Source organism: Mytilus edulis, chromosome 8 (genome assembly GCF_963676685.1).
Source record: "Mytilus edulis chromosome 8, xbMytEdul2.2, whole genome shotgun sequence".
NCBI classification, from domain to species: domain Eukaryota; kingdom Metazoa; phylum Mollusca; class Bivalvia; order Mytilida; family Mytilidae; genus Mytilus; species Mytilus edulis.
Window position 1 is genome coordinate 70,309,364 of NC_092351.1, and position 26,323 is coordinate 70,335,686.

Genomic DNA, 26,323 nt, shown 5'->3' on the forward strand with positions numbered 1-26,323 from the left:
CTCAAAAGACTTGAAAATTGGTATTTGCTACTTCTCTACTAAGCATGCTGCATTTAGGAGTAAGAGCAACAATTGGTTTGAAGTAAGAATAAAGTGTTCTGGTGAGGTGATGTCTTTCTGCACACTGTTACCTTGCATTTGTGATCATTAAAATTCCAGCTCAGGTGTATGTCTTGTATAAAGCAGGGATTATATTCTTATCAGGTTATCTCATCCGAAAAATGCATTTAATTTGCCACTGGACATTAACCAGTCATTCTTCCATCAGATTACCAAGATTGACTTCAATCTTACAAAGTTCTGCTCTAATGAAAGTTTTCAAAGGGACCACTTTATTCATTGTCATTTAAATTTTCTGTTAAGACATTGAAAAATAGTGAAAAAACTTTAAATTTCTTCAATGGAAAGCCAAATCAATATTGGGGTTGAAACCGTGAAAGTATATGAATCCTCAATAAGATTCTGATTTTATTTTGATGAAACTTAAAAAATCAGAAAGCATTGTTGAAGTTGAATGCAGTTTTTTAGTAGAGATCAGTATGTAAGTTTTTATAGTAAAACATTTCTGTGGTCTGTGTGTTAATATAGGAAGGTAAAAGCAAATTAAAGAAGATACCTACATAAAGTCATTAGAAAGTGATTGTTTTATGGAAGACATGTTCAAATAAATACTGTGATATCAATTGCAGATAAAAAAAATTAACACTACCATCATTATGCATACATACATTCATTTATTCTTATGTGGTACTTCATATACAAATGATAATGAAGCATTGTCTGGATCAAACTTATTTCTTTAGTGATCATTGGTGATACCAAATGACAATCATGAGTTTCTGACATTCAATGAAACAAATGGCAAAACATACTCATATTTATCCTTGAAATCAATCTCAATAATATAGGATACAGACAGAAGAGCCTTACATAGTTTTTGCTTTGTTAGCTTTATATGAGCCATACGAGTCTTGCAATCACTTGGCATCCATTGTAGTAAACTTTTCTCTGATAACAAAGGACCAAATTGAACAAAACTTAGCTAAAGGTCCTAAGGGTATCTGATATGAAATTGTTCATTCTTGCCAATCCATCAACATTTAGGATAAAAGACAACACACTTGACAATGGTAAAATGTGTTGTCTTTTATCATGAAAACTTTAATAGATTAAGAAAATATGATAGGGGACAGAAATGTTCAGAATGACAATATCATAGATATACGGTAGGAAGATGTGGTATGAGTGCCAATGAGACAACTCTCCATCCAAGTTTAATTTATAAAAGTAAACCATTATAGGGCAAGGTACATCCTTCAACCTGGAGCCTTGCCTAGTCCTGAAGTTGTATTACATTCATTGTGTATTGTTTATTATGGTGTAATAAATAAATTTGGTGTTTTTATTGTCTTCTGATTGGTTAAAATTATTAGTTTTATTTTCGATGTTGTCAATTTTGATGGCGACACGCCCACTCTGATGTTGTGTATTCATACGCCAATATGTGTGTAGGTTGTTATTGTTAATATAAATAATATAAAAAGTTCTTTGAGCCTTAGTTTTGATAGAAATTTATTTATAATGAATGGCAATAATTTATTTTGATTTTATTGAACCATAAAACTAATTTTTGACTTCACGGATTATTCAATGTGAAGAGTCAAAAATTAGTTTTATGGTTCAATAAATTCAAAATAGATAATAGCCATTCATTAAAACTTGTTGACCAGTAGCACAGTCTAGTTGTTCATGTTCAGAACATGGTAATAACATGAAACTATATATTGGGATCACTGGTGTGGGACAATAGTTATGTATCCATTTTTTGGTGTGATGCATACAAGTCTATCTTAAACCTGTCATAATAAAAATACAAACTACAATACATAAGACATGAAAGTGTTGAGTAAACTTTAGTGATAACAGATAAACAGCAACTAAGCAACATATGTTTACCAAACTGGAAGTAAAATATAAGTTCTAGTACTCTTGAAGGTGGTGTTAGAAAAGCTGAGGGAATAAGGCCTACATATTTTGGAGTCAATAGGACAGAGGTCAAGGTCACTGTTACTAGATATAAGACAACATTAAAAAAAATGGATGGCAACTGTGTTATTTTACTTGATTGGAATTAAACTCGTACAGATGGAAGATATAGGAAATGGAGAAAACTCTAAATGATTCTGGAATTTTAGGGCAATGAACAAGGTGTTGTTACTAAACATAAAAATGTTTTGAAAAAATACTTGTGAATTTTCCTTGCTTGCAATAAAACTGATACAGAGGGAAGATATAGGGTAGTGGGAGACACTTATGATTTTGGAAACAAAGGTCAAAGTAACTGATACAAAGAAAATGTGTTTTCTTTCATATGGTACCCAAATATGAATTACCGTTAGAACACATTTATACAGGAGAAAATACCAATAGTACATATTTTTTTGTTCATTTAATCATACTTGTATATTATGCACCACCTACAGTAGTAGAGGGGCATTATGTTTTCTGGTCTGTGGTTCTGTTTGTCCATTCATCTGTTCGTTCGCCCGTCAGTCTATCTGTCCCACTTCAGGTTAAAAGTTTTTTGTCAAGGTAGTTTTTAAAGAAGTTGAAGTCCAATCAAGTTGAAACTTAGTTCACATGTTCCCTATGATATGATCTTTCTAATTTTAATGCCAAATAAGGGTTTTGACCCAAATTTCATAGTCCATGCACTGAACATAGAAAATAATAGTGCCATTGGGACATCCTTGTATTATGGACACATTCTAGTTAAACCTTGAAATGTCTCAATAAATGTTCAGCCCTGTGCTGTGAGCACCAACTTTTTATGCCCCACCTATGATAGTAGAGGTGCATTATATTTCCTGGGCTGTGCGTTCGTCTGTCCGTCTGTCTCGCCTCAGGTTAAAGTTTTTAAGGAAATTGAATTCCAATCAACTTGAAACTTAGTATACATGTTCCCTATGACATGATCTTTCTAATTTTAATGCCAAATTAGAGTTTTTACCCCGATTTCACATAGAAAATTATAGTGCGAGTGGGCATCTGTGTACTGTGGACACATTCTTGTAACTTGTTTTGTACTGATATTGACTGTTGATCATGGCTTCACCAATTAAAAGGAAATTGGATCAAAGCCAAATGAACAAATGAAAAGTGAAGAAATTACTGTCAATATATTCAAGTTTTCTTTTACTCCTTGTATATAAAGCAATTAATGCTTTTGCTTTGCCTGTTTGTCCATTAATTGTATACTCTTGCTTGTACATTGCTTATGTGTTTTATGTTACCCTGTGTATTACATGTTCCTTTCTTGTGTGTGTTGCATGCAACTCTTTGAATGGCATGTTCCCTGCTTGTATGTTGTCATTGTTGTGTATATGTTACTAAATGAAATGTTCCCTGCTTGTGTGTTGTGTATATGTTACTAAATCAAATATTCCCTGCTTGTGTGTTGTGTATATGTTAATTAATGAAATGTTCCCTGCTTGTGTGTTGTGTATATGTTACTAAATTAAATGTTCCCTGCTTGTGTGTTGTGTATAAGGCAAAAAAAGTGTGTGTTTCCAATTACATCAATTCAATTCAATATTTAATTTACGTCTCACCTTATGTATAAAATTACACAATACATTTATAAAAGATACATTTTGTATACATAAGCCAATCTTTACAGATTTATGAGAGACGATAATCAACAAAAACAATATGTATATATACATAATAAATATTAAACCTGAATGGTACAATTATACAACAAAAGTATTCAATTATTATTTACAATATAAAACTTCTACATCTGTGAAAAAAAATTGGGTAAGCATTTTCTTTAAAGTAGGGATTTCTTTTTTTATTTTACTTTTTTTTAACATTGAGTCTATGGAAGGGACATTATGACTTAAACTGTGCTTATTGACAAAATAACCAAAAAAACTGAAGGGGAGGCTATTTTGAGCTAAAAAAAAATTTAGGGAGGATAGGGATATAGGAAACACTTATTTATTTAGCCTAATTAATTGTATGACATGTTCCCTTCTTGAACATATGAAAATAAGAAGATGTAGTATGATTGCCAATGAGACAATTCTCCACATGAGACCAAATGACAACAAAAATTAACATTTATAGGTCACTAATTACAGCCTTCTACAATGAAGAAAACCAATACCACACAGTCAGCTGTAAAAAGCCCTAAAATGACAAGTGTAAAACAATTCAAACGAGAAAACCACTTAAATTCAGGCTCCCAGATTGGGACAGGCACATACAGAATGTGGTTAGGTTAAAACTTATTTGAAGGTAGGCCAACCTTCCCCTAGCCTGAGACAGTGATGTAACAGTACAACATAAATATGAATAGAAATGAGCTTTACTCACATCAGACCGATACAAAGCAGAACTACCATATAGTGGGTTATTTTAGCAGATGTAAAATTTCACGATTTTCATTGAATAAGGTAGACGAAATATTTTGGGGGATTCAAAGCTTTTATCAATACCTTAATTGTGCAGTTTTAAATTGGCGGAATTTATTTCTGTGATTCTGTTCAATCCCTGAAAATAAGCGAAGATATGCACCCAGCGAAAATAACCCGCTATACAGTATGTCTAGCAAAAACATAAAGTGGGCATGGCAGGATATCTATACATCTCCACAACAAAAAGACACCAAGTACAGACCAAAGAGTACTCTCAGTTACTGACTGCTAGTTCTAAGCCAATAACAACTAAAAAAAATCATGCATCAAAGACTAAAATAACAATCAGTACACATCCAACTTCCAATGGATTTAGTATAAAGTTGTCATTACCAGTCAGAAAAAAACATGAAATTGAGCAATGCAAAGATACAGGTATCAACAGATTGTAGAGCTATGAATGTGCATGTGTAGCTAAATGACATGTTCTTTGAATTATGCTAGTATGTTGTGTAATTGTTACTGAACACTTATTTGTTGCTTTAAACTCTGTTTATGACATGTTCTCTGCTTGTATGTTGTGTAATTGTTACTGAATGACATGTTCCCTACTTATTTGTTGCTTTAAACTCTGTGTATGACATGTTCTCTGCTTGTATGTTGTGTATATGTTACTGAATGAATCCCTGCTTGTATGTTGTGTATGACTCACTGAATGACATGTTTCCTGCTTGTATGATGTGTATGACATGTTCCCTGCTTGTATGTTGTGTATGACTCACTGAATGACATGTTTCCTGCTTGTATGATGTTTATGACATGTTCCCTGCTTGTATGTTGTGTATGACTCACTGAATGACATGTTCCCTACTTGTTTATTTTTTATAGATCAGAATTTTCTAAGAAACTGAATAGGTATGTGAATGCCACGAGTTACTCCTAACATAGCATGTTCCTAGACTAACTTAGAAACCTGTCATTAAACTTTTACATCATTAACAATGCTAGCTTGAACATTCCAAGAGGGTCAAATCATACAGATTTACAACTTAGAAGTGTTGCTATCTTTTTCCCCACATAGAAAAGTAATTGCACCAATCACGGTTGTGGATTTGCACAGATTATAGTATATATGTTTGGTATAAACTCATTGGAGCTGAGAGTTATTTGCTTGATTGATTTTTGAATTTGAATTACAGCTAGGTAGCATTTAATACTGTTTCCATGACAAAATATAGCTTTCACAAAAGATTTTAAAAGATTGTGCTCCCAAAATGTATGTTAATTCTAAAACAACAATGAAATTTGCAAATATTTGAAACAGTAATCAGAATGGTGTTTGGATAAAAGATGTATTGTCTTCAACTTGATAACATAATTTAAACACACAATTTAATACTTGTATGCAAATTGAGTAAATCTTAGATATAAATGTCAGGTGAGTGATGCATAGTCCTATAAATAGCTTTTGTTTCTGTGTATGAATGCTGTTCTATATACTTATAAGGCTATATATATAACAACAAATTAAATATTTAACACTTTTCAGACTGTTAGATTGCCATTCTCATATGATATTGCATGTTTCCATTTATTATACATAATGGCATACCCTAAACCCAACATTGACCTTAATTCCTAATGGTTTTATAATATCAAAGGTGTTTGAACTTAATTATAGTTTAAGATAAAGTTTGCACTTTTTTTTGTTTTTTGGACGGTTTCAAAAATAATGTTTTGGTAACACTTGAAATAGTTATTCAATCTTGACAGTGACACAGTATAAAGATAAAAAAAAAATGACAGACTTTCAGGCCTGAGTAGTGAAAACTGCAGGTTGTATTTCTGAACTAGATTTGATTTTTAATTTCATATCCATATTTTGTTCAATAAGAATATATACATGTATGTGTGAACTTTTTATTACAAAATGTAAACTTCTAAAAAAATGAAATTGTTATTCCTTCAATATGAGGTTCAAATGTATTGAGGTAAAGATATTTTACTAGGTCTTGCTTTTGCTATGACGTTGGTAAAAGTGTGAAGCTTGAGAAAGAGTGCAATTTGTTTGCCATGAATGACACATAAAGGTATCCTGGATTTTGATTGATTGATACCTAGTGTATTTTTTCATGTATTTTATATTAAGATGAATATTCTAGCCTTCCTGGTTATCTTATCTGGCAAAACTTATATGCCTATTTTACCTTCACAATACATTTTATCATTTGTGTGCTTTATTTAATTTGGTTGTTTTTGCTACTATCTTCAAGTTACTTTTGACTTTCACATTTTTCCTAACAATCTCTTGATATACTGTCACTGTGTTACCTAAACTGTCTAGAATTTTTCTAAACTTAAGGCTGTCTTGTAACACTTCCCAATACACTTTTGAAGTTTGAACTGAGTAAAGAAAGCAATTTTCATTCAAACTTAGTATTACAGACTCTTTTTAAACATGAACAGACAGTCCTGAACTTAACTAGAATAAAATAATTGAAGTTAATTTTCTTTTTTTTCCTACTTACTTTTTTAGTTGTTTAGAATTCCAAACCTTGACCTAATGTGCACCTGAAGCAGCCAATGGAATCACATTAGAACCTGGCAATGAAGACAGCTTTTGCCTTAACCACAAGTACACCAGATATTTTTCCCAGTGGATAATATCTTTTTTTCCAAGGTTAAGACAGTTGTAGGTATGTATTTATCAGCCGGATTAGCTGAAGACTTATTTATATTGCAGCTTCAGTAACCTGTTCAGTTCCTCCAACAAGCCAAACAAGAAGCCATATCCAATGGCAACCGTAAAATACAATGCCCCTACTACACAAGTTCAACCTGTAGGAGACCCCAATAAGCGGACTAGGAAGAGCTACAATCTTGGGGACAAAGCTAAAGCTTATGACTTCATGCAGGATGAATTGTAAGTAAATTGTGTATCACAACTGGTTAGAAATGTAAAATGTTGTCAGTATTTTTTCAGTATTTCATCTTTGTAATAAATCACAGCAATGGAGTCATTTAATTCTAAGTCGCACTTATTATAAAGAAACGAAACAATCTATTCATAGAAAAAGTATATTTTAGTATCTGTTGTATTCATTGATATGCATTATATTAGTTCAAACATATTTCGTGCATCATTTTGTGTTGTCATTGTCAAATTGTAGCATGCTTAAACTATTTAATAGCACGACAAACTGAAAGTATGATGTTTCATTCAATACTTGATTGATTGATATCTTATGACAAACTAAGTGTCTCTCCTCTGACGTGAGACACTGGTATACCAACCTGTAATCAGCAATTGGCCTTTTCAGAATCTAAAGAACCATGGGTAATTTCATTGTTCGTACCCCAAAATGAAAATAACATCAGATCATTGGTGAAATTTCCATTGTTTAATTAATCACAACGTTTTGGTGTACACTTGAAAATATTACCCAGGATGCATTCGATTCTGAAACAGCGAATTAACTTATTGTATTTACTTAAAACAATGTTGTTTTACTGTATTAGAAAACAGAATCCAGCCGATGATGGGTAAACAGTTTCACAAATTTTTCATTTAAATGGTGTTAGCTTCACTATCTATAATGCCCTATATAATTAGATGCTTTCCAGTATTTCATTCTTTATATATGCTTACTCTTAAAAAATTTGAATTATTTAACGCTTTGAATATTAATATTCATGATGAGCACTTAGTTTCTTCCTTGCCGGTACAATCCATCTGTCTTAAAAGTTTTTTATGCAAAATTAGAGATACAGCTTCTATTATAAAGAATGAAATGTGATGGAATTAATGCCTACTATGTCCACTGAAAGATTTCGGGCCAATTTGTAAATTTCAAACAAGCATTTGGAACTCAGCAACTTCAAAACAAAAGTTTGTGACTTATTTATCAGAGGGAATCAAAGGGAAGCCATCAACATAAGTGTGATGCATGTTTGAACATTTTTTTATTTCATCAGTTTTGTTTTATTACATTTTGTCATTGTATATTCAGAAATTAATGACTGGATCTCCATTATATTATTGAAATTTCACTTGTGATCATGTGTAGTATATATCAAGGTATCTCATTTGTTGTATGTACTGCACATGTACTGTTATAATATTACTGGTATAATGTGCACTACATTTACTAATGCACAACTGCCATCATCACATGTTAATTTCTGAATCTACAGTATATTTTTAAAAGTTCATAGATTTATTTATGCATTTAACATATATATTTTCTTAAGCTTGAAATAGATTACAACTAACTTCAAATTGTTTTCCAAAATTAAATATGTTCCTAGACAATTCCTAGTCCAACTCATTTAAAAAAGTTTGAACATAATATATATTTTTTATGATTGTGCTTGATACAGAAATTTGCTTTTCTTTGCCAAATATGAAATTGTTTTACAAATTTGTGAAAGAAAGAACAGTACACAAATTAAAGTGTGAAAGGGAAGGAATTTAGGAATGTTTTAATATGGTAGTACAGAAGTATCGATATGATAAATCTATGAGCTTTCATTGTTTTCTGTTTTGCTTGTTGTTGTTGTAATCATTATGCATCTGAACTGCTTTATTTAGATCCAGTAAAATAGAGTCACTGTTAGAAGATCCTGTCTTAGCACATCAACATACAGTGTATGTCTAATATAATATTAATGATCTTTATCAATTCAACCGTCAAGTATTGTGGTATTCAATATGTTAAGGAGAGCATTTAATACACTAAACAAATTAAGAACTGCACCATATTTTCGGAGACAGAATTGTCTTTCTTTTTCCGTGTCAATTTTTTTTTAATATAATGAGGAGTTGCTTTGTCTATTTCTTTATAAGGTTCTGTTAGAAACAGAAGGTTTTCCTACTATAACTTAAGTTATCATAGGATTTTGCAGCATACTAATAACCATGAAATGCAGATAAAATAAAATGTTGCTCTTGCAAGATGTTCATGAGTTTTAACCATTGAATTGTTTAAATTTGTTTAAATTGTAAAAAAAATTAACGAATGATAATTAAAAAAATATTTCTCTGTAGAACCTGTTTTAAATTTCACATCTTATCAATTTGAATCAATTTCTTAGATTAATTTTAAGAACAAATATACTTGATCAATTGAACAATCTGAAGACCTATACAGTGATGGTGTGTTTCTTTTGTTATTCAGTTTAAAATTTTGAATGACTGCATGTAGTGAAAGTATTTTACTCAGGATTGCCGGATTTCATTTAATTTTAGATGTTTGTTGCATTTGTTCTTAAATTATGTCTTTAAGATGACAATTAAAAATCAATATAAGTTTGTTATTCATTTGTGATTTTGAGTGTTAAAATTACTTGGTAAATTATCGTCATGAGTTTACTCAAATATCTCACGAAAAATTCTGATTTTGATTTTTGACAATTATTCATATACATGATCACGTTTCTTTATAAACAAAGTAACCAACAAAGACAAAAGTTATCTTGATTCTAAAAATAAAAATTAAAGGTAGAAATTTAAATTGCCATTTTCCTTTTTACATGTTTTAATTGAAGATTTTATTGCTATGATGTTCAAAAAAATTGTAGAATGTCAGAAAAAGCCAAAAAAGAAAGAGAAAAGGAAAGAATGGAGCAATACAAACAAGTGAGAGCCCATGTGAAGAAAGATGATGGTAGACTTCAAGCTTATGGTTGGAGTTTACCCGCCAAACTAACCAGTGTCTCTCGAGATGCTCCATCAAAAAGTCATGTACCAGTGCCTGTTCCTGTCTACTGTAGACCCCTAATAGAGAGAGATGAGGGGCTAAAGGTATACATACATGTGTGACTATTGCTTGATTGATATCATTTATTAGTAGACCCTTAATAGAGAGAGATGAGGGGCTAAAGGTATACATGTGTGACTATTGCTTGATTGATATCATTTATTAGTAGACCCCAAATAGAGAGAGATGAGGGGCTAAAGGTATACATGTGTGACTATTGCTTGATTGATATCATTTATTAGTAGACCCCAAATAGAGAGAGATGAGGGGCTAAAGGTATACATACATGTGTGACTATTGCTTGATTGATATCATTTATTAGTAGACCCTTAAAAGAGAGAGATGAGGGGCTAAAGGTATACATGTGTGACTATTGCTTGATTGATATCATTTATTAGTAGACCCCAAATAGAGAGAGATGAGGGGCTAAAGGTATACATGTGTGACTATTGCTTGATTGATATCATTTATTAGTAGACCCCTAATAGAGAGAGATGAGGGGCTAAAGGTATACATACATGTGTGACTATTGCTTGATTGATATCATTTATTAGTAGACCCCTAATAGAGAGAGATGAGGGGCTAAAGGTATACATGTGTGACTATTGCTTGATTGATATCATTTATTAAAGTGGACAAAAAATGCAGTCTTTAAAAACAAATCATGATTCTATACATGTACTAATTTTGTACACAATATTTGATCAATTATTATATTTTGCTTGACCAAGATGTGCAGTCAGAATGTGAGTTAGTATTGCAATTTCATCCAGTCGCATTAATAATGTTAATAAAAACCTTGCAATAATTTCTGAATTTACAGTAATAAAAAGTAAATCAATGAATGTTATATGACAATTTGATGATTTTGTGTGTAGATATGGTGTGCAGCAGGAGTAAACCTTACCGGAGGAAGGACCAGAGATGGAGGGTCTATTGTAGGGGCCAGTGTATTCTACTCAGAACCTGGAGACTTTGATCAGGAAACTAAGAAGGAGATTACCAAAGACGATGTGGAAAAATTAAACCATGAACTTAAGGTAAACAATAAATCCATGATAAACAATTTCATAAAATGTGCGATGGCTTGTAGAGTATAGGTTAGACATGGTACAGGGTAAAAGCTTATGATTACGAGTATATGGATTCATTCAGAAAATCTGAAGAAAAAAAAAATATTCATACAATCAAGATTTTAATGAAAAACAATCTTTTGTTAAGGGACCAGCTGAAGGACACTTCTGGGTGCGGGATTTTCTCGCTGCATTGAATACCTATTGGTGACCTTCTGCTGTTTTCTGTTCTATGGTTGGGTTGTTGTCTCTTTGCCACATTCCCCATTTCCATTTTCAATTTTATTATTTACTCGAGAATGACAAACATTTCCTGCTGAAGTGTCCTAATTCAATCAATGAGAAATGCTGAAAAGGACCTGTTGCAAATGAAGTTTAGATTGTGTTATATAGTTAATAGAAAATATTAATGATTGTTTTAGGAACATGAGAAGAATTTGAAAGACTCTGGTAAGGAACAGTTATCCTCTTATGTTTGGATCTGTACCAGTACATCAACAGAGAGTCGTGTGGTAGTCATTGATGCTAACAGTCCTGGTGAAATATTAGAGACATTCAGAGTATCAACAGCTTCTATACTATGTATAGCAAGTATAGCAGGTATATTTGATGTTCTGTGTTTACTGAAAAAGCAGAAATTTTGTGGAGGATTTAATTTTGTTTATTTCATGGAAAGAATATAAGTTTAACTTTCATGTAATATCACTTCCAATTAATAAAAACCACGAAATTAAATCCCAATGGAATCTTATATAGATACAAAACCAGGAATATAAAACAGTGCATGATGTGCATGGTGTTCTATAGTATTTTGTGGTAGAATAGCAGGTATTAGTATGTTAAGAATGTGTGTATATCAAGATTAGCATTTTGTGATCTTCTTATTAATTCACCTAAAAAAATGCCTGTATATGTGGCCTATTGCTATCAAAATTTAGAGAAATGACACCAACATTTTGATTAAGTTATAAGAGAAAACAAATCTGAAAAAGTTTAGTGAGACATCAACCCTAAAAACATTAAAACTTCATTGTTTAAGAATTTATGGAATATTTTTAACACTGACACATACATTGTATATAATATGCTGATATTTTGTACAAATTTGTAGTCTGTAGCACTAACCAACCATCATGATAAATATTTCAATAACTACAATGTATTTGAATATTTATTAGGTGCTCTAGAATCAGACTATCCAGTAGATGAAGAAATATTGAAGGCAGAATCTTATCCTCAGTATAATCCTCCTCCTATGGATAAGGACAACCAGGCCACAGACAGTGGTATAGGTGACATCAGCTTTGTACAGTGTGTTAATACAGGGAAACCAAGCAGTAAACCAACATCTCCAATGTCATCTCCGTTTGGTTCACCTCAATCTAAAGGTAAAGTTATTGACAACTAGAAATAAAGGAAAGGTTAATTTGTGAACACAATTTTTATGCCCCACCTACGATAGTAGAGGGGCATTATGTTTTCTGGTCTGTGCGTCCGTTCGTCCGTCTGTCCCGCTTCAGGTTAAAGTTTTTGGTCAAGGAAGTTTTTGATGAAGTTGAAGTCCAATCGACTTCAAACTTAGTACACATGTTCCCTATGATATGATCTTTCTAATTTTAATGCCAAATTAGAGTTTTTACCCCAATTTCACGGTCCACTGAACATGGTAAATGATAGTGCGAGTGGGGCATTCGTGTACTGAGGACACATTCTTGTTTAATATCAGATTGTAGACACCTTAATTTTAAAGGTAATTGTTTGACAAATAAACAAAAAAATCTCTCAGTTTGTGGGGAAAAAATGTAATTAAAAATAGCAGCTTTCTGATGATTTTTGTTGTGAAAAGAAACGCATAACAGTGAATTTTCCCCCCAAAGAAAGGCAACAATTGTAAGCTTGGTTTAACTTCTTTTAGTTGCTCTCACTTGACAAGTACAAGAATACTCTGCCACAAAGTATGTCATGCGTTTATATACTCTTGAGTCTAAAGTTGATAAAATAATCTATTCTGATGAATGAATTATGTATTTTCAGAAATCAGCCCAGAACATCGACCACAGTCCAGAGAATCTCTAAGAGGTAAGTTAAATAGTGTGTTTGTAGCTATACTGTTCAGGTTTTTATGCCCCACCTACGATAGTATAGGGGCATTATGTTTTCTGGTCTGTTCGTCTGTCCGTTCGTCCCACTTCAAGTTAAAGTTTTTGGCCATGGTAGTTTTTGATGAAGTTGAAGTCCAATGAACTTGAGTACACATGTGCCATATGATATGATCTTTATAATTTTTATGCCAAATTAGAGTTTTGACCCCAATTTCATGGTCCACTGAACATAGAAGATGATAGTGCAAGTTTCAGGTTAAAGTTTTTGGTCAAGGTATTTTTTGATGAAGTTGAAGTCCTATCAACTTGAAATTTAGTATACATGTTCCCTATGATATTATCTTTCTAACTTAAATGCCAAATTAGAGTTTTTACTCCAATTTCACGGTCCACTAAACATAGAAATTGATAGTGCGAGTGGGCATCCATGTACTAAAGGCACATTCTTGTTTGATATGTATAGTGTATGAAATATGATCTAGAAGAAAAAAGGGCTGGCTGGTAAAAAGTAAAACTTGTAGAACCACAACATATTATGTATCTGTTCAAGTCAGGCTAACTATTGGTTTTTTTTTCAACAAAAAAATATTGATATATTGTTTGCATTGTTTTTAAAAGAAGGGCAAAAGATACCAGAGGAACAGTCAAACTCATAGATAAAAAATAAACTGACACTGCCATGGCTAAAAATGAAAAGGACAAACAGACAAATATTAGTACATGTGACACAACATAGAAAACTAAAGACTAAGCAACACAAACCCCACTAAAAACTGGGGATGATCTCAGTTGCTCTGGAAGGGTAAGCAGATCCTGCTCCACATGTGGTACCTGTCATGTTGCTCATGCTATTACAAACCCTGTAAATAGGCTAATTCGGTAGGTCACATTCATGAAAAGGGAAGGGGACTGTAATAATGACGTAAGGAACATATCCGATATCATCTGTGAAACGGTTATTCCATATTCCATCACCATTTCTATTTATTCTGATTACAGATGAGAAGAATGACTCTGATCAAAAGGAGAAGAATGAAACAGATAGAGATAGTCTGCTTTCTGAACAAAGTATAGAAGGTTAGTGCTATCTTAAAAATAATGATGGAATAGTTTCTTTTTAGATTTGTTAAGAATGAAATAGCATTAAATTCTAAATATATCTCTTGAAATTATATGAATTAATCTCTCATTTTCTGTCAACAGTCCAAATAGTAGATTCCCGTAAAAATTACTGAATTATTGTATTTATGATTTTTTATTTTTTTTCTTGTTTTATTGTCACTTTTTCACACTTTATCCCAAATAGATTTAAAATTCCTACTACAAAAATATTAATGTCACCTTAATTTAAGATATAATTCCCAGATTAATTTATACTTGTGCTATATTTAGGTCAGAATGGACCAGCAGTATTTAAAGCTAAAGGCTCTCCTGTATCATCAGGTCGTACAACGCCTATATCTACAGCCTCTGACAGATCATCAGACAGAAAAACTGTGGATGACAGTGACTTACAGTTTGAGGAGGCAGATAAAATGAGTAGTATTCTACCGACCATGTGGTTAGCCTCACAGAGTGGCAGGTAAATATACAGCTGATAAAATTAGTAGTATTATATCTACAATGTGGTTAGCCTCACAAAGTGGCAGGTAAATTTACATGGTTAATAGAAAAAAGAAGAAGTGGTATAATTGCCAATGAGACAACTCTTCACAATAGACCCAATAACACAGAAATTAACAACTAAAGGTCAATGTACAACCTTTAACAATAAAAAGGCCCATACCACATAGTCAGCTATAAAAGGCAACAAATTGACAAATGTAAAACAATTCAAACAAGAAAACTAATGGCCTAATTCATGTACAAAATAACGAATGAAAACAAATATGTAACACAGTTTGTGAATGAGGGTATGGATTTGATCAGTTTTTTTCTACCTCATCCCCTCCCATCACTTTACCTGCCATATTACTCCTCATTTCTTCTACTCTTATGGAATTGTATTGTTTCCTGGTTGGTATTGTCCTGCCTTCTTGGTTCATTCTCTATTTTGATAGAAATATTTTTAAAATGAATTGCAATATTGAAGGGGAAAATATGATTTTAGCTCTTTTCAATTGAACAACAACAAAAAAATATGACCAAGGACATAAAATTGTGATTTGAACAAACCTATAAATTCCTTTACAATATTTCAATGAAAGATTTTTAAATGCCCATCATTAGTGTGTGAAGGTCATTAAGTAGGTCTATGTTTCTACAGTTTTAAAATTTCTGAAATCTAATACTGAGTTACAGTTAGGAGTACTTTGTTGAATATCAATTTACAAGGGTTATGTGGGTATGGATAAACCACAAATTGATATGTTTTACAAATTACAAATTTCCAAAGGCGAATAGACTTGGACGAATAGACTTGGGCAAATAGACTTGGGTGAATAGACTTGGGCAAATAGACTTGGGAGAATAGACTTGGGCAAATAGACTTGGGCGAATATACTTGGGCAAATAGACTTGGGCGAATAGACTTGGGCAAATAGACTTGGGCGAATAGACTTGGGCAAATAGACTTGGGCGAATAAACTTGGGAGAATAGACTTGGGCAAATAGACTTGGGTGAATAGACTTGGGCAAATAGACTTGGATCAATAGACTTGGGCAAATAGACTTGGGCGAATAGACTTGGGCGAATAGACTTGGGCGAATAGACTTGGGCGAATAGACTTGGGCAAATAGACTTGGGAGAATAGACTTGGGCAAATAGACTTGGGTGAATAGACTTTGGCAAATAGACTTGGGCGAATAGACTTGGGCAAATAGACTTGGGCGAATAGACTTGGGCAAATAGACTTGGGCGAATAGACTTGGGTGAATAGACTTGGGCAAATAGACTTGGATCAATAGACTTGGGCAAATAGACTTGGGCGAATAGACTTGGGCGAATAGACTTGGGCGAATAGACTTGGGCAAATAGACTTGGGAGAATAGACTTGGGCAAATAGACTTGGGTGAATAGACTTTGGCAAATAGAATTGGGCAAATAGACTTGGGCGAATAGACTTGGGCAAATATACTTGGGCAAATCCACAAAATCATGTATCTAGAAAATATTTCCTCAATCCACCAAATTGGTATAAAAAAACAAACAAAATTAGCAATAATTGTCAAAACTGTTTTTATTTTTTCAGTTTATACGTTCACTCTGCAGTATCACAATGGAGAAGATGTTTACACTCAGTCAAGTTAGAAGATGCTGTGTTAAATATTGTGTAAGTCACACCTATTATGTATCATTGTGTATAATAATCCGACGTAGAATGTAGTGTGTTTACTTTTGTTACTTCAGATTGTTTTTTTGTAAATATTCAGAAGAATTTTTGCTCTCGATTTTTCAAATAAAAAAAAAGTTGAAGGAAAATAATTTTTCTGAACATCTTATTGCCATTGGATATGCATCCATGATAGATGATGACAGAAAATTTTATTAGGCAATATTTTTAAAAGCATATTTGAGGTAAATAGCAATAGAATGAAAAATTAAATTTTGTCTCTTTGAAGTAAACAATAATGGTGAGGAATTATCTCCCCTTGATTGTTATTGTCCAGATTTTTACTATTAAACTACTTACATTGTTTTCTTTTTAGACATGTAAAGGGAAGAGTATTAGTGGCATTGGCCAATGGGAAAGTTGCAATATTCCATAGAGCTATAGGTAAAATAAATCTTAATGTCAAGAATAGAAATCAATTAAAGTAATTTTAACCTATGGTAAAAGATTATGAAGCCAAGTTATATGATGAATTATGAAAAAAAAATTAAAGCTAAGAAACAAGATTTATTGCTGTTGATTTAAAAGTCCAAGAGAGTCCTACTTCATGAAAGAAAAGCTTACCAGTTTGAGAGTTCCATGTCAATAAACCCATATTTGTGCACAGAAGAACAACAAATAAAAAACTATAATTTCAGAGGACAGATTTCAAACTTGTTTCTGAATCCCATATTTGACTGCAATGTTAAATTATACTATGTTATTGATATAATTTTTCAACCATAAATACTGTTGAAACTATCAAAGTATAATGAGCTGAGAAATCAAATGAAAACCATCATTAGTTTCTCAACACTCTCATTTTTAATAAAGAAACAATGCAGACCCTCAGATACATGAAGCAATCTCTTTATAATGCATGATAAAAGATACATTCCTGTATTTATGATAATGGTGCTTTTAAAAAGATTTTTGTTTGTTTTTGGAACAGATGGACAATGGGACCTACAGAACTACCATTTGTTAGATCTTGGTAAACCCCATCATTCTATACGGTGTATGTCTGTGATAGCTAACAACCATGTGTGGTGTGGATACAGGAACAAAATACATGTAGTCGACCCAGAATCCATGTCTATTATGGTATGTAGTTTGTGTGTTAATGGCCAAATTATATTTCAGGACAAGCTGAAATTATTCTATTTGCACCACATTCTCTATGACCATAAACCATAGTATAAAAACCATAGTATATAAACCATAGTATAAAAACCATAGTATATAAACCATAGTATAAAAACCATAGTATATAAACCATAGTATATAAACCATAGTATATAAACCAGAGATAATTTTAATTTCATTTCTAGGCGATTAGTTTATGTTGTACTTGCAAAAGTTGATTATTTTAAAATTTCAATTCAATTGGAAGTTATTTGACTTTTGTTAGAATCCTACTTTTCTCAACCCCTCATATATGTGTTGTGTATATTATCTAAGTAACATTTTATATTATAGAAAACTTTTGATGCACATCCAAGAAAAGAAAGTCAAGTGAGACAGTTAGCATGGTTGGGCGATGGTGTATGGGTATCTATAAGACTAGACAGTACCTTACGTTTATACCATGCCTACACACATCAACATCTCCAGGACGTGGACATAGAACCTTATGTTAGCAAGATGTTAGGTAAATAAATTGTATGCCTTTTAAAAACAAAAACAGCCTTAACCAGTAGATGAATATAAAGAAGATATCTCGAAAGTTTGATACTTGAAGCTATATTTTACATAAGTGTTAGGTATCAGGCCACTGTTTCATGATATGTGTTATTTCTTAGTTTTCTTGAGATAGTAATTCTATATATATATAGCATGTATGATTTATAATGTACAGCAGAATTGGTAACTTTCAATTGTATTGTAACTGTTTCTGGTAAAGAAATAGTTTTAGTTCTGAAGAAGTTCTTTCATAATACTGATGGCCCCAAAAAAGTTTGACATGAATATGAAAACTTCTTTTATAATGACAAGTAATTAGTTTTTACTTATGAACGATTGATTATTACTTTGTTTTATCACCAAAAGTTATTGTGCACTAGTAATCCAAAAAGTTCTACAGTTGTTTCTAAATTACTGAAATAAAAGGGAGATAAGTTTATAAACAAACAAAAACATGCACAACTAAGATTATCTCCCTTTCATATGTTTTCAAGTGGTTTATATACAAAACAGAAAAAATGTCTAGCAAAAGATAGAAACCTTTACTTGTTATACAGAAATCAATCACAAGTTCTTTGGCAGCAAGGCATATAGATGTATAAAAAGATTTGACTGTTTTCAGATTCCCAGGTTGCTAGATCTTTATTGTTTAATTTTATGTTTCCTAAATCTTATCAACATTATGCTGAATAAAACTAATAGGTTCTTTTTCTAAACACAAAATTTGCTCTTTTATTTTACAGGAACTGGAAAGCTTGGTTTCTCGTTTGTAAGGATAACATCAATGTTGATCTCATGTCAGAGACTTTGGATAGGAACCGGCAATGGTGTGGTTATATCTGTGCCTTTGTCTGAAAGTAAGTTATACAACTATAAGCAATAAGTCAACATTATTTGGTTTAGGGAATGATTGTAAGTTGTACATGTCTGTGCAGCTTGGTCTGACCTTGACCTTATTTTCACAGGTCATTGATATTATTGAGATTGTACAATACGTGATGAAAACTTTATCTAAATTCTAAGTAAAGCAGCTTGTGCATTCTTTTGTTATATTAACTGTACTGAAACCCATTGTAGCAGTGTTGCAAGTGTACTGTACTGAAATTCCAGAAATATAAAAATCAGATGTTGTATGATTGCCAATGAGACAACTCTCCACCAGAGACCAACTGGCATAGAAGTTAACAACTATAGGTCACCATATATAACAATAAGGGTGAATACATAAGCATTTTTGTCGTACCCTTATCCATATACATGTATGCAGTTTGTGAAAGAGAAAACATGCAAATAAGAATGAATGATATATTTGGAAAATATGTAGTTATAATATATAATATAATTTTAACATGCACAACACACTTTTATAAATAACAAACATTAATTAATTTTGTGAATAAAAACAAATTTGAAATTAAGTATACACGAAAACAGTGCGTCATAATAAATTTCTGATAAAAATGGGTTGCATCAGCATAGCATTTAGACCTACTGTGGTCCAGTAATTGATTTGTTAAAAGAAAACATCTAAAGAAAATGACACATCCCCATCCCATGATACATGATGTGATAAACAATAAAAGGTTTGTCTAAAAAAAAAAATGGGGATGGAGGTCAGAAGGCACTTTTTTATATCCAAGCATACCACAAAATTTAAATTGATTACTTCCTAAAATTGTCAAGTTATATTAACCACAAACATAGTACATGTTATCTAATCATTATAATTATATTAACACAACAAAAAACTTTTAAAAGGCATATTTTTGAAAACAATTACACTTTTAGATCAGCTCAATATTTCTTAAGTAATTAAGTAAATACAAAAAATTAGCACATTTTTATCAATCCCCGAATAGAAGGAAACTTTTTATATCCACTTCAAACAAAGTATATAGGGGTATATAGGAATTACCATATCCTTCTGTCCAAGGCCATAACATTTGTACTGTATGACTAAGATTAACCAAACTTGGTATGCAGTTGCATCATGGGTTGGGGTTGTGTCATATACAAAAACTAGGTCTCTCTGGCCTTCACTTTGTGGTATTGATAGTAAAACCTTGTAAAATGCCTGTCCTGCACATAACTCGTGTAACATAATTTTTATTATTCAGTTGCATCATGGTATTGGGATGTATCATATAGATATACTAAAGTCAGGTCACAATGACATTGATCCTTGGCCTCTTTCATAATTTTTGTCTTTAAGACCTAGGTTAACCAATAGAACAGAAATTTTATTTGTCATGAACAAGCTTGAATTCTATTGTACTGTTGTCGTTGGATTACTGTCATAGATATAAGAAGATGTGGAATGAGTGCCAATGAGACAATTCTCTATCCAAGTCAAAATTTATAAAAGAAAACCATTATAAAGTATGGTCTTCCTGACTGTCTTGTAGCTATTTACCTTACACTTTCTTCATCATCCTTTGTACTGTGTTTTAGGTAACAAACAGACCGTGTCATCAGCATCCAGCGGTGGACGACCAGGAGGAATTATTCGTGTTTATAGTGATAACAAAACAGACAGTGTTACTCCAGGGAGTTTTATACCGTATTGTACAATGGCCCAGGCTCAGTTGTCATTCCATGGACATCGGGATGCTGTTAAATTCTTTGTCTCAGTACCAGGTAAGTTTGTTGACATTTTATTTCTATGATGATTATTTTGCCCACAAAAACCCACATTTCTGGTTAATATAGTATTCCCCCAGCCTGTTTGAGGGTATATAGGAATCACTGTATCCATCTGTCTTGTCTGTCCATCCATCAATCCTTCTGTCAGTATGTCTGCCTGCTCATGTTCCGGGTCTGTACCAAAAACTTTTTCAGCTACTAGCAGGAATCAGAAATTGCAACATTTGTCCTACATAAGTAAACAGAATATCTCTTCCCTGCAAATAATTGTTTACTAGATTTAAGTACAGGGCTAAAGGTACAGACTGTGTTCCTTGTTAAAACAAATGCTCTGTACTGGTAATGGCTAGACTTTTGATGGAACTTACAACAAATGTAGAACAGGTTTCAGGTGACCTCCCCTATGTTCTATGGTAAAGATGCACAATTTTTTACAACACCTTATTCACAGTGAGGCCCACAGAGGTGGCACCCATCTCAATTATGTCTAGTTTTTACAGGTATTAATTTTTGTGGATATTTGATTTTGTGGTTTGTCAATGTCAGAATACTAACATACACAAAATTTACACTTCATTGAAATTTTAAATTTGAGGTTCACCTTTACCAACGAAATCCATGAAAAATTGGTATCCCACAAAAACATGAATCCATAGTACATGTCAGCGATTTACAGAAGTGACATAACTTTTACTGCTGTTTTCCATTTCACCATTATTAATGTCACTATATTTATTAACGTTCTTTTATTATGGAAACATTATTATACATGTATTGCTTTGAGATTAAATGCTGAGTCAATTGAAATTGACTGTGACAGCATCTCCATCGAGATTCATTGGTCAATGTTAAGTTTTTTGTGTTTTGGACTGTTTCTCAAATATTTTAAGCAATAAGTCAACTGTATTTTGTTGTATGGTATTATATTGTAAGAAGTACATGTCCTTCTTGCAGGTATCATTTGACCTAGACTAGACCTCATTTTATGATTCAGTGGTAAATGTTAAGTTTCTGAAGTTTGGTCCATGTCTTATACCATATATACAATAGGTCATCTTTATTTGGTGTATATAATGATTGTGAGGTGTACATATCTGTTTAGCCTGACCTTGGTCTCATTTTAATAGTTCAAAGGTCAAATATTAAGTTTTCCAGAATAATTGTGTTTCTCAAATACTGTCCTCAACTATATTTTATGTATAAAAAATTATTGTTAGTTGTTCAGGTATCAAATGACTTTGACCTCATTTCAAGGGTTCATTGGACAATGACAAATTGTATGGTTAGTTCTGTTTCTATTAGCAATAGATTAGCTTTTTTTTGGTTGAATGGAATTATTATAAGGTGTATTCTTGTTTTTGCAAGTTGCTTTTCTCGTTTGATTTGTTTCACATTTATTATTATTATTATATTGATGTTTTGGGAGGTGACTTTCCTGATATGGAACTTGCGCCCTTTCACATTTTGTCATGTTGTGGCCTTTTATATCTGTCTAAAATGTACGAGTTTTGCTTATTGTTAAAGGCACAGTGACCTATAGTTGCTTACATCCATGTTATTTGGACTAGGGTGGATAGTTGTCTCATTGGTATTCATACCACATCTCCTTGAATTTAAATATACTGCAGCTGTGCTGTTTGAGCAGTCAAATTGCATTGACCGTATATTCATATGTGATATACAGTCATTGACCGTATAACACCTTGTTTATGAAGTTGACAAAGCGTTTCCGTAGAGTTTTATTTATGACGTCAATAATACATAAAGGTTCACGGAAATTTTACGTCTTCCGCTCAAATTTAAGAAATGAAGGTTTTTACCCTATTTAAATACTTCATTTAGAACAGTTATAAGAGTTACTATACATATAGAATAACCATACATTGTCTCGAAATATGAATATTATTTGTACTCGGCTTGAAACAGGTAGAAATGCTCAGAACAGCCTCCCTTTCTACCTGTTTCTAAGCCTTGTACAAATAACACTTATATTTCGAGACAATGTATGGTTATTCTATATGTATAACAAGGTATAATTAATATCAGATCAAATAGATGTCAGCACTAATTGGATTTTTGTAGTAATACAAAATTTTATCAAAATGATGCATTATTAAAAGTCAAGCAAAAGACCCATCAAATAGGTAAAAATGTTGTCTAAGACTATTTACAAATAAAAGAAGATTAGAGCAGAACACAAATTTAAAACATTAAACTAGGATCATATCTAAAGCGTTAATTAGATCGTATAATGATGGCCATTATCTTTATTACATTTGTGTTTCATAATGGAAAATAGAGAAGAAAACAAAGTTTTGAAGAAAAAATCAATTTATCAGAATAATTTAATCACAGATCAAAAAGTCGCTGAGAACTTACAAGATAGACCAAAGGGCAAAACTATTGATCAAAGTAATAAGGCGAAACTAATTAGATTTTTTATAGTACAGAACATTTTATGGATTTAATTAGTTATAGAGCAATTCGTTGTTATAAGTATGGATGAATTATTTCTTCAAGAGTTCTGTAAATCATGCATCTGCAACAGTTTTAATTTGCAGATTATTTTCATCCTTATATTGTAGTCTAAAGCGCTGCATATTGTCGGTTAATAAGATCAATGTTTTTCATTCTTCTAAATGTGAATTATCGATCTAATAAACCGGAGGCAGAATGCGTCTACTTAATTTGAAATTCCCTTGAGAATTAGTTTAATTCAAGGCTTTCAAAAGTAATTAAAATTAGCCGCAACTTGCTTGAGATTTGATAGCCAATTTGACACTAAGTTCCTTAAGACTTTTAATATTGGAATTTCATGGAACAAGTAGTTTTTTTAAGGATAGGAATCTTGAATCTTATGCTATATTCTATAGATTGCTCCTATTTGCAAAGTTTAGCTGTATGAGGATTAGAGAGAGCCGTAGTGTAGTGGTTAGTGCATCGGAGTACTAATCAGAAAAATTCCCAGAGATTTAAGACTATGTACACATTGTGATGTACTAGATAATGAGTTTCATTTCTTTTTTAAATGTAAAACAAATGAACAATTAAGAAAAGAATTTTTAAATGAAAATAAATATAATAACTTAAATGATATAGATAAATTAAAACATATCCTCAATCCTGAAACAAAACAGGACACTTGCAAATTAGGCTCCTTTTTAAAAAAGTCACTAAGACTGAGGGCAGGGAGTCCTTGATATAATTTGAATCTCTTATATATATATATATTTATATATATTGATTTAAAGAAAGACCAGGATTATAGTTCAAAGTGTCTGCATTGTTTATTTTCATTGTTTTATATATGTAAACTGTATATTATGTATAATGTTTTAAGCCAATTGGGCGTAAAGTGCTTTTCAATAAAGTATTAAACTAACACAAAGGTTCCTGGTTCGATTCCCGTTCCAGGATGAAAATTTAAGGGACTGAATTTTCGGCTCTCCCTTGACACCATTTGAGAGTATGGTCTTGAGGAAGCGATGATAGTCCGTCAGAAGGGGATGATAAATGGCTGACCCGTGTTAAGAGAAAGCCATATCTCTTGCACGTTAAAGACACCCTTGTAGATTTCGAAAAAATTGCGGACTAATGCCACTACAAGGCAGTACTCACACCTGCAAAGTGGAAAGGGATAAATATAAGTTGCAAAACTTGTTTCCCAATCCACTATAAATAAATATGTTTTAACTAAATAGTACATGGAAATGTATTTTAAGCCATGTATTTGAGAATAAGCAATTTGATTTGATATATAGATTGTGGTCATAAAACTTTCACAGTGAAATTTGTATTGTTATTAATGAATTTTTCTATGCATTCCAATTGATTAAGTTGTGCATTTATTATGTTTTAAGCTTTATTTGATGCTGTCTGTCCTCTATTTGAAAATGGATGTTGAATGAATGAGACATCATAAAATTCTACCAATTTGTAAACTAGAGAAATTTTTGAAGTTGGGATTTATTTAGAAATTAAGATAGATTCATGAAAATATTCCCATGTAAATTTTGTTTTTTTTGTTTTGTTGTAAGAAAATAAATATTTTCAACTTGATAGTCCCAAAAAGTAAAAAAAAAAAACATGAAAATTAAATATGTTTATAAGTCTAAACAAAAACAATAACAAAGCCAAATATGTTAAACAAAAAACAAAAGCTTAGTCTTGATTATACAGTACAGTAATCACATTTACATATAAGGATATTAATGTTATCATTCATTAGCTTAGATGGCAGATTTTGGCAATAAAACTGTACAAAAGACCTGATTTAATGAGTGGCTATGCTTCCATACAGTCAATAGTCATATGGTATCCCTAATGAGGAGAATGATATAAAAACATGACTTTTCTGAAATCACATTTAGATAAAGTGTAAACACTGTCTGGTTTACTTCCTTATTAGATATTTTCTGACTTGGAGATAAACATTAAATGATTATTTATTAGTCTATTGTAAACTGATTACATTGGTTCTCTCTCCGTCTCTGATAACTTTTGTGACCTCGGCTAGATAAGAGACCGATGTTACTTAGAGGTAGTCACAATCATGCTGTTACTTTATAATAATGCTAGTTCTGTATCTGACAGATTGATTCAGACAGAAAGAAATCCATTATTTGAATCGAAAGCATTTACAATGTTTCTCAGACTCCTTCGAGACTTCAGTTCAGCATGTTTCTTCAGACGTACAATAGACTAATATAGATGATCAGCTTTATTTGTCATACTGTCAAGAAGGGTATTGTCAAAAGAGTTCAAATTTTAAAATTTCTAGACAACATGTTTTGTTTGTCCCTGGATCTAAACTTCTGATTATGATAATCTGGCATGTATCACAAGGGCTGTACTATTTTTTATACGACCGCAAAATTTGAAAAATTTTTCGTCGTATATTGCTATCACGTTGGCGTCGGCGTCGGCGTCGTCGTCGTCGTCCGGCGTCCGAATACTTTTAGTTTTCGCACTCTAACTTTAGTAAAAGTGAATGGAAATCTATGAAATTTTAACACAAGGTTTATGACCACAAAAGGAAGGTTGGTAATGATTTTGGGAGTTTTGGTCCCAACATTTTAGGAATTAGGGGCCAAAAAGGGCCCAAATAAGCATTTTCTTGGTTTTCGCACTATAACTTTAGTTTAAGTTAATAGAAATCTATGAAATTTTGACACAAGGTTTATGACCACAAAAGAACGGTTGGGATTGATTTTGGGAGTTTAGGTTTCAACAGTTTAGGAAGTAGGGGCCAAAAAAGGGCCCAAATAAGCATTATTCTTGGTTTTCGCACAATAACTTTAGTTTAAGTAAATAGAAATCAATGAAATTTAA

General features: G+C 32.0%; 1 protein-coding gene across 25 annotated transcripts in view; it reads left to right on the forward strand.

The window, feature by feature from the left end:
* LOC139486155 (C-Jun-amino-terminal kinase-interacting protein 4-like) overlaps positions 1–26,323 on the forward strand; it is a 76,776-nt gene that overhangs the window by 29,763 nt on the left and 20,690 nt on the right. For 12 of the 25 annotated variants that reach the window (XR_011655488.1, XM_071270916.1, XM_071270926.1 and 9 more), the window contains 16 exons: positions 5,310–5,336; positions 7,165–7,344; positions 9,013–9,069; positions 10,002–10,224; positions 11,059–11,220; positions 11,676–11,853; positions 12,432–12,641; positions 13,288–13,332; positions 14,355–14,432; positions 14,748–14,937; positions 16,547–16,627; positions 17,004–17,071; positions 17,619–17,770; positions 18,146–18,317; positions 19,093–19,206; positions 20,801–20,986. Coding sequence is in view for 24 of the 25 variants with exons in the window: in XM_071270916.1 (XP_071127017.1) it covers positions 5,310–5,336; positions 7,165–7,344; positions 9,013–9,069; positions 10,002–10,224; positions 11,059–11,220; positions 11,676–11,853; positions 12,432–12,641; positions 13,288–13,332; positions 14,355–14,432; positions 14,748–14,937; positions 16,547–16,627; positions 17,004–17,071; positions 17,619–17,770; positions 18,146–18,317; positions 19,093–19,206; positions 20,801–20,986 (2,123 nt within the window). In the remaining variant the exon portion in view is untranslated. Of the gene's footprint in view, positions 1–5,309; positions 5,337–7,164; positions 7,345–7,940; positions 7,965–9,012; positions 9,070–10,001; positions 10,225–11,058; positions 11,221–11,675; positions 11,854–12,431; positions 12,642–13,287; positions 13,333–14,354; positions 14,433–14,747; positions 14,938–16,546; positions 16,628–17,003; positions 17,072–17,618; positions 17,771–18,145; positions 18,318–19,092; positions 19,207–20,800; positions 20,987–26,323 lie in introns of all 25 variants that reach the window. The other 13 variants (XM_071270920.1, XM_071270906.1, XM_071270911.1 and 10 more) reach the window with 5 other exon arrangements.